Genomic DNA, 17,974 nt, shown 5'->3' with positions numbered 1-17,974 from the left:
TTCAGAAGTTAACACTCTTCTCTCACCACCCAATAGAGAGGAGCGAGACTGTTAAGGGCAAAGGGACAGTGGGCTGAAGTAAGACAATGGGATAATGCCCACATAAGAAGGCAAATAGTTACCACAAAGTTAGAATGTTGCAACAGTATCTTTTTTACACCAGATTTGATTAATGTACAACACAGTTCTCACACTGTTTAGCATAGAAAGGCAACAAAAAACACATTTTGGTTGTAAGTGTAAACTAAGGCAGGGTAAAGAAATGCAAAGTAAGAATTTATGCAGACATTAATGAATGTGTGTGCCTGTTTAAACTAGGGTGCTGCTGGATCAGAGCTGGAGCTCACCGGGACAGACTGAGACTGTCTTGCCCATGCCAACATAGCTGTATAGGGACAAACAGAAGAGTGAGCTCTGTGAGAAAGCATCATGTCAGAAAGGAAGGCGTCTTGTCTGTGCTTGTGTTCTTTTCAGAGGGCAGTCAATGTGCTTATGCAGTACCAGTAGGATCATCAGCACCAATGAACTAATGTCATCCCACTGGAATAACCTCACAACAGACCAAACCACAATAGTCAAGATAATATATATACAGTGTACATACTGTATATATTGTGCAGGTCTTGTTATAGATTTATATATTTGTTCCATCTGCAACATATGCAAATATATTCTTAGAGAGAGTGAGAGAGACCTGCCAATTATACACACACACACTCACCGGACAGTTTATTAGGTACAGCACCCCGTTCATGAACATGGATCGCTCCTACAGACAGTGAGTCACGTGGCCGTGGCTTGCTATATAAAGCAGGCAGACAGGCATCATGACATACTGTTTGATTGAACACTGGAATGGGCAAAACGAGTGACCTAAGCGACTTTGAGCGTGGTATGATCGTCGGTGCCAGGTGCGCCGGATCCAGTATCTCAGAAACGGCCGCCCTCCTGGGCTTTTCACACACGACAGTGTCTAGGGTTTACTGTGAATGGTGCGATAAACCAAAAAACGTCCAGTCAGCAGCAGTCCTGTGGGCAAAAACAGCTTGTTGATGAGAGTGGTCAAAGGAGAACAGCAAGAATTGTGCAAGCTATCAGACGGGCCACAAACAGATAAATAACGGCGCAGTACAACAGTGGTGTGCAGAACAGCATCTCGGAATGCACAACTCGTCGATCCTTGTCACAGATGGGCTATTTCAACAGACGACCACACCAGGTTCCACTCCTATCAGCTAAAAGCAAGAAGAAGCAGCTCCAGTGGGCACACGATCACCAACACTGGACAACTGAGGACTGGAAAAACATTGCCTGGTTTGATGAATCCTGGTTCCTGTTGAGTCATGCTGATGGCAGAGTCAGGATTTGGCATTAACAGAATGAGTTTATGGACCCATCCTGCCTGGTACAAGCAGGTGGCGGTTTTGTAGTGGTGTGGGGAATGTTTTCTTGGCACAAGTTAGGTCCCTTGATACCAATTGAGAAAAAACGTTTCCGACACTTTGTAGAATTCATGCCCCGAAGAATTCGGGCTGTTCTGTAGGCAAAGGGGGGGTCCAAGCTGGTTCTAGATGGGTGTACCTAATATACTGGACAGTTTCCAGTGTACATACTGTATATATTGTGCAGGTCTTGTTATAGATTTAAATATTAGTTCCATCTGCAACATATGCAAATATAGTCTTAGAGAGAGTGAGAGACCTGCCCATTATTCTTATTTATGGTAAAAAGCTTTACTCGACCTTGAGATACAGCAGCTTGATGAGTAAATCCCTAGTGCAGCCTGTACTAATAGTTCCTCTTTGCCTCTGTGCTGTGTTCTGTTAGTACTACTCAGAGAGCCGTCCTGAGTGCATTGTTGTAGAGGGCGGTGGCTGTCCGCTGTGGCGAGGTGGCCGGGTGGACTGCAGGTCTGTTGGGCGGCAGGGCTGCGAGGCTTTGGGGCTGCAGGGAAGGGTGTGGGCACTGCAGGCCTGGAGCCAGGCCCTCTGAGGTCATCCCCAGGTCATCCCCAGGGAGGAAGAGTCCTGCCTTAAAGCCTTCCACACCGCTCTGCTGTTTACAGGAAATGCAGGATAAGGTCAGAGGGAAGGAGGGAAGGAGACAAGGGTGAGTGTGTAGGGGAAGACTGAGAAGATCAGGGTCACCAGTGCTGGATTGTTTGTGTGTGTGTGTGTGTGTGTGTGTGTGTGTGTGTGTGTGTGTGTGTGTGTGTGTGTGTGTGTGTGTGTGTGTGTGTGTGTGTGTGTGTGTGTGTGTGTGTGTGTGTGTGTGTGTGTGTGTGTGTGTGTGTGTGTGCGTACGTACAACAAGACGAGGTGTTATCAGGAATGTAAGGTCTGACCTAGAACTAGAATGTTCTGATGTCTTCACTGGTAGAAGAGAGGAGGGGTTACTGGTTTGTATTTTCCAGTGATGAAGACATGAATGTCTTATGGTATGGTGGGTTTTCTAAAATGGTTCAACATTGAGCACCTTTTCAATGTTTCGGCATTCAGGTTCAAAAAGTAACTTTCTGAGCACTTCTACAATGGGCAAATATGAATGGAAGATTTCGTTCAAATCAAAAGGGGTGCTGTCAAAAAAAGTGATTCAAATCAAATGGATTTACCTCAGGGCAAGGCGGCATTTGCCACACCACTTTTTAATCGTGTGTACCAGTGCCACACCACGTGTTTTTTAGACCGATTTGCCACATGATTTGACAACTCAGCACAATTTCTCTGTCCTTCACATGGGACTTCTGGCTGCAGGCTGTTAAGGTGTCTTGACCATTCAGATTCACATAAATTGCAGGTCGCGTGGGTCGGGCACAAAGCTCAAGGCGTTATCTCCACTTTCCTCTGGTATTTATTTAGCAAGCGTGATAACACATCACTCCCGACAGACACAAGCAAAAACTCTTCCATAAATGTAGCAGCCGATACACCTAAGCATTAGCCATGTGACATGCTGTATTGTATGGAAACAAGACAATTATTTAGTCTGATTAACTGTAGGCTACTAACAACAGCAACTGCATAGTCTAGCCTTCTATGTACCTCTGGCCGGGGTAAATGGAGCGGTAAAGTTGTGTATTTATAGCCCTTTTATTTGTAAGAAAATGTGAATGGATGAAAATGTGGTTTATATTAAAACTTGGACTGACTAGTTTACTTCTACTTTTTCAATCCAGAATTATTAACTGGAATGAATCAACAAACGCAATAGCTGACATGGACTGTGACTTAATGTTTTATTAGGCCTACAGTTGCAGGGATGCAAACCTGCATAAAGCATGCTTAGCCCTGTGAGTTGTATTGTCCAATCATGTTTCTTTCTCTGTGTCTGTATATAGGAAACCTCCTAGTCCTTTAAAATATAATTAATATGCTACAGTTTGACAGGGTTTTCATTCTCCCCAAGGCCAGGAGTTTGTCCAGGAGTTCTTTAAAAACTATTTGACCTGATTAGAAAAACTCTGGTCCCATCAAAGCCCATATTAAAATGTTTTACAACAGATAATTGACGTCATACTCTATAAGGTCCAGAGTTTTACCTGGTTAGGTTACCAGATCAGCAAAAACTACCGGCCCCAGAATTCTTTCTGTTGCCACACCACTCTGGGACCTGTGGTGCCACCTCTGATTTACCCTAATGTAAAGAGCAAGTGGGATCCAGTCTTGACATTTTAAACAGGGTGCTCACAGTATGACATGACACAGGCCCCACTCAAAAGACAAATAGCCTCTCAGATGCTCTTCTGTTGTTTGTGTGGATGCTCTATCATGGCAGTCACGGTCAGGGGTCAGGATCTTAGCATGCCACCTCATACAACACTGTCAGACATCTAGCAGAGTAACAGCCATAAGTCAAACATAATGATCAACATAAGCAGAACAAAACAATTAAAACTGTTCTTGTGTCTTTATATCCCCATCTGCGTTTACATTTCCCTTGTTGAGTCAACTAATGACACTATTTCAACTTTTCCTGTTTTCTTTAATAGCACAATTACGAGTACAGAATAGCACCTGACCTGTGAATGCACAGAATACATATTTAAATGCTCAATGTTTAGCCCAATTGAATTACATATTACAGTTGAAGTCGGAAGTTTACATACACCTTAGCCTAGCCAAATACATTTAAACTCAGTTTTTCACAATTCCTGACATTTAATCCTAGTAAAAATTCCCAGTCTTGGGTCAGTTAGGATCACCACGTTATTTTAAGAACGTGAAATGTCAGAATAATAGTAGAGAGAATTACTTATTTCAGCTTTTATTTCTTTCATCACATTACCAGTGGGTCAGAAGTTTACATACACTCAATTAGTATTTGGTAGCATTGCCTTTAAATTGTTTAACTTGGGTCAAACGTTTCGGGTAGCCTTTCACAAGCTTCCCACAATAAGTTGGGTGAATTTTGTCCCATTTCTCTCAATTTTGTCCCATTCCTCCTGACAGAGCTGGTGTTGTCCTTATTGTTGTCCTTAAAACTTCTTAGGGCTAGGCACCTTTTTTCTAAATATCTGCCTGACTGACATGCCCAAAGTAAACTGCCTATTGCTCAGGCCCTGAAGCCAGGATATGCATATAATTGGTACCATTGCAAAGAAATCACTTTGAAGTTTGTAGAAATGTTAAAATAATGTAGGAACGATTGTAACACAATAGATATGGTAGGAGAAAATCCAAAGAAAAACCAACCAGAAATGTTTTTTTTTGGAGAGACCAAGCTCTTACAATGGAAAGTATAGGGGCATACTGAATTCTAGCTCCCAGTGCAATTTTTATGGCTTCCACAGGGTGTCAGCAGTCTATGTTCAAGGTTTCAGGCTTGTAACTTCCAAAACGAATAAGAAATATGAGTTTTAGTACATGGACACAGTCTTGGAAATTCGTGTTTGGGCGCACGATGAAGACAAGACGCACCTGCTAAAATCGGTTTCCTATTGAACATACTTCTTTCCATAAGAAATATTTTAGGGTATCTGAGGAGTAAATAGAAATGTATTTTGACTTGTTGAAACAAAGTTTAGAGGTAGATTTTCGGATTCCTTTCTTTGCATGTTGAACGAGTGGATTACTCAAATCGATGGCGCCAAATAAACAGACTTTTTGGCATATAAAGAAGGATTTTATCAAACAAAACGACACTACATGTTATAGCTGGGACGCTTTGGATGACAAATCAGAGGAAGATTTTCAAAAAGTAAGTGAATATTTAATCGCTATTTGTGAATTTATGAAACCTATGCCGGTGGAAAAATATTTTGATGTGGGGCGCCGTCCTAAAACAATCGCATGAAATGCTTTCACTGTAATGGCTACTGTAAATTGGACAGTGCAGTTAGATTAACAATAATTTAAGCTTTCAACCGATATAAGACACTTGTATGTACCTAAATGTTTAATATCCATCATTTTTATGATTATTTATTTGAATTGTGCGCCCTCCAGTTTCACCAGAAGTTGTCCCACTAGCAGGACAGCCATTTTGCCACAACTTTGGAAGTATGCTTGGGGTCATTGTCCATTTGGAAGACCGATTTGCAACCAAGCTTTAACTTCCTGATTGATGTATTGAGATGTTGCTTCAATATATCCGCAAAATTTTCATCCCTCATGATGCCATCTATTTTGTGAAGTGCACCAGTCCCTCCTGCAGCAAAGCACCCCCACAACATGATGCTGCCAACCCCGTGCTTCACGGTTGGGATGGTGTTCTTCGGCTTGCAAGCATCCCCCTTTTTCCTCCAAATATAACGATGGTCATTATGGCCAAACAGTTCTATTTTTGTTTCATCAGACCAGAGGACATTTCTCCAAAAAGTACGATCTTTGTCCCCATGTGCAGTTGCAAACCGTAGTCTGGCTTTTTTTATGCCGGTTTTGGAGCAGTGGCTTCTTCCTTGCTGAGCGGCCTTTCAGGTTATGTCGATATAGTACTCGTTTTACTGTGGGTATAGATACTTTTGTACCTGTTTCCTCCAGCATCTTCACAAGGTCCTTTGCTGTTGTTCTGGGATTGATTTGCGCTTTTCACACCAAAGAACGTTCATCTCTAGGAGACAGAACGAGTCTCCTTCCTGAGCGGTATAACGAGTGTGTGGTCCCATGGTGTTTATACTTGCGTACTATTGTTTGTACACATGAACGTGGTACCTTCAGGCGTTTGGAAATTGCTCCCAAGGATGAACCAGACTTGTGGAGGTCAAAAGAAATTTTCATAATGTTCTGAGATCTTAGCTGATTTCTTTTGCTTTTCCCATGATGTCAAGCAAAGAGGCACTGAGTTTGAAGGTAGGCCTTGAAATACATCCACAGGTACACCTCCAATTGACTCAAATGATGTCAATTAGCCTATTAGAAGGGTAAAGTCATGACATCATTTTCTGGAATTTTCCAAGCTGTTTAAAGGCACAGTCAACTTAGTGTATGTAAACTTCTGACCCACTGGAATTGTGATACAGTGAATTATAAGTGAAATAATCTGTCTCTAAACAATTGTTGGAAAAATGACTTGTGTCATGCACAAAGTAGATGTCCTAAACGACTTGCCAAAACTATAGTTTGTTAACAGGAAATTTGTGGAGTGGTTGAAAAACTAGTTTTAATGACTCCAACCTAAGTGTATGTAAAACTTTCGACTTCAACTGTATATACCCCATCAAATCCTTGGGAAATGTGGACATGTACGCAGGTCTTTTAATAGAAAATCTCTGCATGCTCTTCTGAATTTGTCACAGTAGATTTAACTCCCAGGTATTAAGGAAGACACTGATTGCAAAGTCAAAGATATTGCCAGCATAATTATATTGCTGTGTAATGAGCATTTTAAAGTCTTTAAAGTATTGTTCGTATTGCCAGTTTTCCTGATGGCAAAATTATATACAGTGTAATGAGGACATGTATTGCATATGGAACCAGGGAAACATAGAATTTTAAATGTGGAATAGATATCTAATAAGAAACCATTGGGCTTCCTATTAAAGCAGTGGTTGAGCAGGAGTTAACTCTTGAAATTATCGTTAGTAAGCAGTAAAAGGCAAATGTTTCAATCTAACTGTTCTGTAGGGGTTTATGTATATTGTCATTAATGGAGCTCTATAGTACTTGATTGCTTTATGAGTACAATGATGTCCTGTGTGCCTAGACACTGGGAGAGAGAGTACAGTACTATTCAAAGAGTGAGATATTATTGGAGAATCTGAGGATTGTGATGAACTCTGGTGTTGGTAAAATAGGGCCTTGTCTTGAACAGTCGTAAATGGGAAGAAGTGCTGCTGGAGGCAGGCAGGCAGGTTGCTGTGCAGAAGTTGTGCTTTTACTTACAGTAGAAGATGGTGGTGCACAGATCCAATTGGCAATATTTACAAATAATTAAAAATATACATTTACAAACTTCTCAAAAATACTTAAATGCAAAACAAAATACCTTGGAGCAGACAAACCTGTCTACTTCCTTGAGACTCAGGTTGGGTATACCAGGCTCACGTCAGCCTCCCTTCACATTTACCGAACATAATCTGTCGATGAAGATCAAAACAGGCGCTTAAAATCACAAGCCCCTTCCTGGGAGAAACCACTGTCAAAATTACAATTAATCGCTTAACTGATAATCAATGTAAAAGGCATGTTGCAAATGTTCCAAAGTCATTACATTTGTGCACTGAGTATACTGAACGTTAACCTTTCTGAACAACCCATCCCGGATCCGGGATAATTGTCATCAGCAACGCTGAATAGCATAGCATAGCATAGCGCCACAGTCAAATAATATTACTAGAAAATATTCATATTCATGAAATCACAAGTGCAATATTGCAAAACACAGCTTAGCCTTTTGTTAATCCACCTGTCGTCTCAGATTTTGAAATTATGCTTTACAGCGAAAGCAATACAAGCGTTTGTGTAAGTTTATCGATCGCTCGACAAAACATTAAGTACACTTAGCATCAGGTAACTTGGTCACGAAAATCAGAAAAGCAATCAAATGAATAGTTTACCTTTGATGATCTTCGGATGTTTTGACTCACGAGACTCCCAGTTAGACAACAAATGTTCCTTTTGTTCCATAAAGATATTTTTATATCCAAATACCTCCGTTTGCTTCGCGCGTTATGCTGAGAAATCCACAGGAAAAAGCGTTCACGACAACGCAGACAAAAATTCCAGATAATATCCATAATGTCCACAGAAACATGTCAAACGTTTTTTATAATCAATCCTCAGGTTGTTTTTCAAATATCTATTCGATAATATATCAACCGGGAGTGTTGGTTTTTCACTAGGACCGGGAGTAACAATGGCTGCCTTTCTCTGTTGCGCACAACTCACTCTGAGAGCCCCCACCTATCCACTTACGCAATGTGATGGTTCTCGCTAATTTTTCAAAATAAAAGCCTGAAACTATGTCTAAAGGCTGTTGACACCTTAGGGAAGCCATAGAAAAAGGAATCTGGTTGATATCCCTTTCAATGGGTAATAGGGATGCATAAGAACAGAGAGGTTTCAAAGAAAGTGGCACTTCCTGATTGAATTTTCCTCAGGTTTTCGCTTGCAATATCAGTTCTGTTAAACTCACAGACAAAATTTTGACCGTTTTGGAAACTTTAGAGTGTTTTCTATCCTAATCTGACAATTATATGCATATTCTAGTTTCGGGGGCTGAGAAATAGGCAGTTTCATATGGGTAATTTTTTTTGCCAAAAACGAAAATACTGCCCCTTAGCCTTAAGAAGGCAGGTAGCCTAGTGGTTAGAGCATTGGGTCAGTAACTGAACAGTTGCTAGATCAAATCCCTGAGCTGACAAGGTAAAAATCTGTCGTTCTGCTCCTGAACAAGGTAGTTAACCCACTGTTCCTAGGCCATCATTGTAAATAAGAATTTGTTCTTAACTGACTTGCCTAGTTAAATAAAAATAACACCTGCTCTTTTCATGATATAGACTGACCAGGTGAAAGCTATGATCTCTTATTGATGTCACTTGTTAAATCCACTTCACTCAGTGTAGATGAAGGGGAGGAGACAGATAAAATAATGAATTTTAAGCCTTGAAACAATTGAGACATGGATTGTGTATGTGTGCCATTCAGAGGGTGAATGGGCAAGACATAAGATTTTTGTGCCTTTGAACGGGGTATGGTACTAGGTGCCAGGCGCACCGGTTTGTGTCAAGAACTGCAACGCTGCTGGGTTTTTCACACTCAACAGTTTCCTGTGTGTATCAAGAATGGTACACCACCCAAAGGACATCCAGCCAACTTCCCACACAACTGTGGGAAGCATTGGAGTCAACATGGGCCAGCAGCCCTGTGGAACGCTTTCAACACCTTGTAGAGTTCATGACCCGACGAATTGAGGCTGTTCTGAGGGAAAAAGGCGGGGGTGCAACTGAATATTAGGAATGTGTTCCTAATTTTTGGTATAGTCAGTGTATAATAATAAGCAGACATGATCTTAATCAGAATCCGTTCACAAAGGAAACACCATTTTATTCACAATTCACAGTCGATGCATAATAGTGACATCCAGGTAGTTCACATACTGTAGCCTAGAACGTTATACAGGAACAGAACATTAGAAACAGACGAGACGCTCCAAGAACTATCAGAAAAGAAAATATACTTGATAGATAGAGTCTTGCAAGTGTTCATGTGTATGTAGTTTAACTTGGGAAAACAACATCTAACATGTTCAATGCAAAAACAAAACGCTCTCATTTGGCAGGAGAGTGCACTATGGAGAGATGTGTCTTGGGCACAATCTGCACCACAGTAGACACATGTCATATGGAATCAGGGAAACATATTTGAATTTTAAATGTGAAAATAGATCATGAAAATAAATAATTTGTGCTTCATAAAATAGAGGTTGTGCAGGAAATGACTCTTTAGTCCAGACACTGGGAGAGAGAGTAGGCCTACTATTCAAAGAGAGATCCTATTGTTGGAGAAGCTGAGGATGGTGATTTAACACTGGTATGACGCAGTGCAAAAACTGAAGCAGTGGTCACAAGAAAATGTATAAGGGACTCCCTCTATTTTAAATACAGTAACTATGAGCTCATAGGATTCAAAGGTGCATAGACCCTCCCCTCTGGTCTACTCACCATCACTGTGACTTGGCCCCACATGGGGATAGAGGGAGGTCACAGATGAGTAATGTCTTCTAGAGACCTCCTCCAGCCCAGCCAATAGCACCAGTGTGAGAGCCTACATTGTGGTGTGGCCCAAATTAAGGATGACTGTGTCTCAGTGAATATGAATTCCAGCTGGGAACTCTTTTAACATTTGGTACTCAGAAGCTGAGAGGTTAGATATGCAGTTGTTAGTTGAGAATGATCTGTTAATTGAATGATTAGAATATTCCGCCCTGAAACATATAATTGTATGGAATTGATTAGAATGTATAAAATCATAATCAATAAATGTGTAGTCCTAGTCAGAATTAGGGTAAAACAATATGTCTTTATGGTATTTTAAACACAGACTGTCTGAGCTCGGTGCCGACCTGACTAGAGATTTGGGAGAGAACGGGGAGTACGTCTCAAGGACAAGGTCTCCCTAATCTCTGTCGGCTGGGTAGTGAGACCGTGTGTGCGTAGCAGGACATTGTGTGTGTCTGTTAGTGTGAATGTGTGTGCGTAGCAGGACATTGTGTGCGTATGTTTGTGTGGATGTGTGTGCGTGGGAAGTCAGTAAAAATGAATTGTTTTGTATTCTTGACTTCAGAACGTTCCCGTGAATAAACCTTTTTGACTATTTTAGCTGGGCCTCCGTCTGTTTAATTCGACCAGGATCTTACAAATTCTGGTTTGCAGACTGAGTAATATAATTAAATTGGGTTATGTACCGTGCGTACGCGCATGTGTGTGTGTGTCCCTCTGGTCTGTCTCTCTGTGATGAACCTGTTCACAGCAGGATCCCAAAGCAGACACTTCTTCTCATGCTATTAACGCCCCTGCAATCTGGCTCCCGTCATCCATAGTACTACTGTAGGACATAGACACACACACACACACTCAAACGCAAACTCACACAGCTGAGAGGATATTACATGCAAGGGCAGGAGGAGCGGTGCATTGAAAAATTAAGAGCACATTTGACTGTCTTCTTTGCACTCTTGCAGCCTCTATAGTAAAACTTTATGTCCCTCTTCTCTCCCTGGTGTTGCAGTGCCTACACTGAGCCTTTCCCAGTGAACCATACTCCAGCAGGGCTCTCAGCTGAGGAGGACCATGGACGTACCTCAGAGGAGGAGGAGGGAGGAGTGGAGCATGGCTACGACAAACAGGTGAGACATCTAGCAGGAAAGACAATAGACTATGTAATTTTATGAACATATATTAAGTCACAGGTTTCACAGATCTTCAAAGATTTGGGAATAAAACGGTTATGAGCGAATTTTTCTAAGATGGATGACCTTTACTTGTATTATCCACAAAATAATATTTAACTTGGCTACCATATTCAATGATGTGTATCACTTTCTGTACAAACTCCAGGTTCCTCCTTCTTTCTATTCAATCAGCCATTTTATAGCAGCCCAGAGATGGACCCCACCCCATCCCTCTGCCACAATAATATCAGCCTGGCTCTGTCCACGTGACTCACACTTCCTTGTTTTATTTTTCATCAAAAGGAGAGAAATAGTTGAGCCAGTCCCAGCAACAGTTCTCTGGATGAAAGTGGGGTTTGGTCACATTCTAAGGAAGTGAGGATCAACATATTAGTACGGTTATATTTGTACGCGGTCTGGTTTAGTAAAAAACTAGACGAGTAAGACTAATGGCCATAATTCCCTAAAATGTGTTCATGTTTATTTTAGGTCCTTGAGGTTTAGAGGCTAGTGATTACCCTCTAAATCAATGGGGAGCATTGTTGTCGCCACGAACACAGCCAGTCAGCCTCTCATACATAATGCATCTGAATTTAAACCTATGTATTTGAAAAGCTTTCTCGTCTATGCTCCACACTAATGAAATAATCAGTCTTATTTTGACAGCAGAAAATCTAAAACAATCTGAATTTGCTTTTCCTCAATCTCCTGTTCCCCACGTAGCTGTTGCTATTTATGTTTCACAGGAATAAGTGCACACATAGAGCCTTTCAACATCAGCTCTGTTCATTCATCTCATGTTACTTTCCCTTCTGTCACGCAGATTGATGGGAGATCCAGAGCCTTCTACGTCGCCAAAGAGCTGGTGGATTCTGAGAGACTGTGAGTATCTCTTTTAATGGATTCAAAATCCTCCCTGCTTTAGTCAGGCCATTCACCACCTCTCTTGTTCTCTCTCTTTCTCTCCTCTCTTCCCTCTCTGTCCTCTTCATCACTGTTTTCACAAATTCATTGAGCAGCATCCACAGCAACCCAAACTGACAGACAATTATATTTAAACCATAAAGCATGAGAACCCGGGGATTATTGTGTGATAACTCCCGACTAAGGACTGTTCTTAGGTCCGAAGCGAAGCCGAGAGCCGGGTAACGGCCCTTAGGAGGGCCTTATTTATTTTATCAAATGGTTGCCAACATATAGTAAATGTGTTTTATTTCTTCCTTCCAACAGACGATATAGCCCAGGCAAAAGCAAATTGTTAATTCTGAAGTTGCTAACCAAACATGCTGGTCGTTTATTCTATTATCATGTTTTGATCAATGATCTATCTTGACACTCCCCCACCATTGTAAAAAATATTTAGGAAACTATAGAAATGCATTTATTCATATTTTTGCCACATTTATTATATTACAGACACCTTAATGCATACTTTTAAATTGTATTATGTGAGCTAAACGTACAAATATTTGTTTTTCCTGAAAGTTCTCATATTACTGTCCCCACTACAACAACAAAATACTTAAACACATGTAATTTTGTCCTTTAAAGATGAATTGAAATACTGTAGAATTCCATGAATTCTTATGGCGGACTGCTCTTACTGGGTAGTACCAATATGGCTGACTGGGGCTTCAAAGCCTCTCACTTGCCAATTTGACCCGGTCTTTCATTCTATTCATTCCACTTTGTTATGCTAAACAAGTCATTGAAATGTAGCTAGCTACCAGAGGGTCAATGATGACGAGAGACATGAAATTCACTCAATAATCATTTAATAAATATAAATAGGAAACAAGAACTTCAGAAAATAATGATTTAATAAATATAAATAGGCAACAAGAACTTCTTCAAATAATGATTTAATAAATAATTTATAAATAGGCAACAACCAGTTGATTGTCGAGTCAATTCTACTGTATTATTGACTGTATGTTTGTTTATTCCATGTGTTTTAGGATGGGTTTCTGTACAGCACTTTGAGATATCAGCTGATGTAAGAAGGGCTATATAAATCAATTTGATTTGATTTGATGTGTAACTCTGTGTTGTTGTTTGTGTCGAACTGCTTTGCTTTATCTTGGCCAGGTCGCAGTTGCAAATGAGAACTTGTTCTCAACTAGACTACCTGGTTAAATAAAGGTGAAATAAAAAAATAAAAAATAAGATAGCTATGGAGGATAGCTAGGCTAACATTGTTATGCTAGCCAACTAAAGCTAACACACGATCACATCAATCACCTGAAGTGACAGCAAACTATGTGCAAATTCATTTGTTTTACCTTTGTTTTTATTACCAATTCTTTGGATATATCCATTATAATGATCCTGATAAGTGAATTCGCCTGGATCAGAGAAGCTGTCAGTCTAGTGAAGTTCATATGCGTGCCACAGTGGAGATTGTAAAAATATATATAATAATGCTTCATGTTGCACAGGGATAGGCACACACACGGCTTATATAACCCCCGCTCTACCAAACCAATTCATGTCGAGATATTTTTAAGTTTATATTAAGTTTATGCATGCCTGGCTGGGCAGCGGGACAGTGGATGCGCATTGATACTTGAAATGTAATAATGGTAATCTTTTTACTATACTGAACAAAAATATAAATACAACATGCAACAATTTCAAGATGTTACTGAGTTAAAGTTCATATAAGGAAATCAGGTGGATGGATTATCTTGGCAAAGGAGAAATGCTCACTAACAGGGATGTAAACAAATTTGTGCACAACATTTGAGAGACATTTCTGGGATCTTTTATTTCAGCTCATGAAACATGGGACCAACACTTTACATGTTGCGTTTATATTTTTGTTCAGTGTATGTAAATCATGGGAAAGACTTTGTACCTTGTTCTTTTATATCTTGTTACAATCTCCTACTATGTCTGAATGGATGTGTGAATGGATTCCCATTCAAGCTGACAATACAATATCACTAACTCTCTCTTGTTGTTTTTCAGACATGTAAAGGCCCTCAAGCTCCTTCAAGAGGTAAGATAAACAAACTGATCAACATCACTGTCAGTGAACAGACTAGAATGTATTCTGGAAAAAGCCCTCTGAATACTACAATTAAAGGTCCCAAAAGCCATTGATAACATCACTTCCTGTGTGTCTGCTCCTTGGTTTGTGGTGGTTCTCTCCAGCTGTCAGCCTGCACTGTGCTCAGGTTTATCAGTGTTGTTCCAGCTAGGTTGACTTCCTCGCCTTGACAACTTAGACTGGTCAGCCCAGGGGTAGTCAGCCAGAGGATGACGCAGAAACGTACGCACCAGGCTTTGTTTTGGATGTCCTTGCACAAGCGCTCAGGCACAACCAAATTCGGTGACACCAGGGTACCTGACAAAGGTCAGGAATAGGTCAACCTTTTATTCAGTTATGCCTATTGTAACTTCAACTCTTCAATAAAAATGTTGGTACAAGATGGCAAGGGGATTTGTTCTTTGTACAAGTGGCCCTGGGCAGGAAATACAGCAGAAGGAGACATTTTGAATGAGGGCAGTGCAGTGAGGAGAACAAAGGGTTGAACTATTGATTCCCAGAGGTCAGTGATGCATCAAACCCAGAAGTTGTCATTCCTCTCCATTCTTCTGTTCTGCCTGTCAGAGTAAGTGTGCAGTCCAGATCCCATTAGGGATGGCTGAAAGATGGACATATCCCAGTAAGGCACTGAAGCTCAACCTTCACATTTAGGATAGATTGAATGTGGTACTCTGAATAATTAATTTGATCCCATTTTGTTCTCAAAAGAATGTTGTATGTATAGCTGGTGTGTGGTTACTTGGATAGTTAGAACCTGACAGGTTGAATCCAAGGAACCTCATCATTCATACTGGATACCCTTGAGCAAAGGCACAACCTGAATTAGTTAGTTAGGTATAGACCCATGATTTATGATTGTTTCATTTGAAAGCTGTAGTCTATGCAATTTGATCCAATTAAACAAGCTGAGTGATACATATACTCTCCACTATAATGATCGTACTCCATATCATTATTATACTTGGTTTGATATTTAGATACTATAGTGTAGACATAATGATATTTATGGGATTTTTTTGTTTCTTTGTTATGAGTCTTTCATGTAAAGATCATGAGCATTCTTATTTCCTTTATGTTTTTTCATTTATTCTTAATCCTGCACACGTCCCATGTTTTTGAATACTGAACGCAGGTAGTTTAACCTTGGGTTTTTACCTTCACAATAATGTTATTATTTAAGCTACTTGTCCCTCATACCCAGAGCCTCCTCTTCCTATAGGCAGACTACGCACTGCGTGTGGGGTCCTGTGGCAGCTAGGGGGCCCCTGACCAAATAAACTAAACTTACTGTTGAGTTAGAAAAGCAGAGTACACAAAGTGTAATTTTGAAATTTGGTAATGCATTGGCAGGTCTCCTCTTTTTATGTCAGTCACTGACAGTTGCTCAATTATCTTAGATGAAATTTTTTTGATTGATAAATAAGGTAGTCTAGCCAGCTATCTAAACCTTGTAGGCCTAATTATCACCAAATTATCCACTAAGCACACAGGGCATGTGTAACGATTCTCGTCTGGTGAAGGAGAAGAGGACCAAATTGCAGCGTGATAAGTGTTCGTCATAATTTAATTGAAAACTGAACACTACACAAAATAACAACGAGGAGAAAATGAAACAGTTCTGCAAGGTGAACAGACACTACACAGAAAATAAACACCCACAACCAAAATGGGGAAAACAGGCTACCTAAGTATGATTCTCAATCAGAGACAACGATCGACAGCTGCCACTGATTGAGAACCATACCAGGCCAAACACAGAAATATAACAACATAGAAAAAAGAACATAGACTACCCACCCCAACTCACGCCCTGACCAACCTAACAGAAAGACATAAAAAAGGAACTAAGGTCAGAACGTGACAGCATGTGCTCGGGGGCCCTGACCTCCATATTGATTTTGTTAGTCACTCTCACATAGATATCATTGTACCCGGCTCCACAAGGGGGCAAAAGGGGGCTTAGTCCCCTCAGTTGAAACGTGTGCCCAATCCGTTTTAATTGAATGTGCCAATATAAAAATAGGAAATGTATTACTCAGCTTGTTTAATTGTTATTTTACTGCTGCTCTTTAATTACTTGTTACTTTTATTTCTTATCCATATTTTTTTTAACTGCATTGTTGGTTAGGGGCTCATAAGTAAGCATTTCACTGTAAGGTCTACATCTGTTGTATTCGGCCCAAATTCTATTTTTCTTATTTGAAAAATGTGTGAGTGACAGGTTGGCATAAAATCTGTATCTGCGCTGTATCAGCACAATGGACAGAACTCTCTGTGATGTGTGTAGGGGGGCTATGGAATGCCACTGGGGCGCAGGGTTTCCGTTAGCCGCTAATTGCCGGCTTTTGGCCGATAAAATAAATGAAAAGCCGATAAATAAAATTGTTGCCGGCCAAATTGTTGGGGGTTGCCCTGCTGCTGAGGAGAGAGAGAACGTGAGAGAGGAGCCTTGACCTAGGCTACTGTTGATTTCTAAGATGGAGGCCTTTTTCATTGAAGTAAAAAGAAAGTTAGAGAGTATGCCATTAGGGCCCCACAATGGAGGTGTCATAATACCCCAAAAACCTAGTGGTCAAACAGGAAAATGGTACCAATCATTTTTCCCATGGGGAATTTTAGAAACACTTAAAATGAGGGCTGTGTAGGCTTACCCTGGCATGACATTTTAATAACCATTTAAATCTCTCGGACAAGGTGACTTTTATCAATATATTCGGCTCTATTTACTCTCAGATTTTGAAATGCTAATTAGCATCAAAGTAGACATCATGCAAGACTACAAATCCCTGCAATCTCCTGTACGTCATGTCTAGCAAACATCTTAGCTAACAGGTATTGTGTACACTTAAAACTTGCACAAGACAGTTCAAAGAATTTTCAGTTTAAAGAAATTTAGCCAATCTATCCATTACAAAATGTAACTAACATTAGATAATTAACCCAGAGATAATACTTTTTTTATTATAATATTTTTTTAGGTTAATATTGCAGATAGATTGTGGCTTCTATCAGTGTAATTGTCTGCATCATTTCCAATCCACCATATATTTTTTGTAAATATATATATTATGTTTAATATATATTTTAAATGTGTTTTCCTTCTTTATTATTTTCCCTTAACCCTGCCACCCTCCCCTAATTGGAGTAAACTAATTAAATATATTTTCCTTTTTTGTTATTTTCTCCAAACAGAGATCCTTACCGTTGCCTCAATTTGGCAGTCTCGTCCATATTATCATGGCATTTGTAGTTCTTTATGATAGCCACATTAGCAGCAAATTATCTTGAAATTTTTGGGGGTTATAAATACAGGCGAATATATTGATAAAAGTCACCTTGTCCTAGAGAGATTTACACAGTTATCAAAACGTCACGCCAGGGTAAGCCTACACGAAACACAGACCTTATTTTAAGTGTTTTTAAAAACGCCTATGGGAAAAATAAATGGTGGAAAAACGATTGTTTGACCGCTATGTTTTATGGGTATTATGACTCATATTGTGGTACTCTATAGTGAAAACCCTACAAGGCAGGGCTCCAGACTGCGACCATTTAGTCACATTTTGTGACCCTTTGACACCTGGCTGTGGGAGT

The 17,974-nt window shown here is 40.2% G+C and overlaps 1 protein-coding gene across 4 annotated transcripts in view; it reads left to right on the top strand.

Annotated features, from left to right (window-relative positions):
* The window catches only part of LOC139557388 (FYVE, RhoGEF and PH domain-containing protein 5-like), a 73,175-nt gene that overhangs the window by 6,694 nt on the left and 48,507 nt on the right, over positions 1-17,974 (top strand). For all 4 annotated transcript variants that reach the window (XR_011671381.1, XM_071372163.1, XM_071372156.1 and 1 more), the window contains exons 3-5: positions 11,166-11,283; positions 12,152-12,210; positions 14,299-14,329. Coding sequence is in view for 3 of the 4 variants with exons in the window: in XM_071372163.1 (XP_071228264.1) it covers positions 11,166-11,283; positions 12,152-12,210; positions 14,299-14,329 (208 nt within the window). In the remaining variant the exon portion in view is untranslated. The remainder of the gene's footprint in view (positions 1-11,165; positions 11,284-12,151; positions 12,211-14,298; positions 14,330-17,974) is intronic.

Source organism: Salvelinus alpinus, chromosome 2 (assembly GCF_045679555.1).
Source record: "Salvelinus alpinus chromosome 2, SLU_Salpinus.1, whole genome shotgun sequence".
NCBI lineage: Eukaryota > Metazoa > Chordata > Actinopteri > Salmoniformes > Salmonidae > Salvelinus > Salvelinus alpinus.
This window is presented reverse-complemented; position numbering and strand designations above follow the sequence as displayed.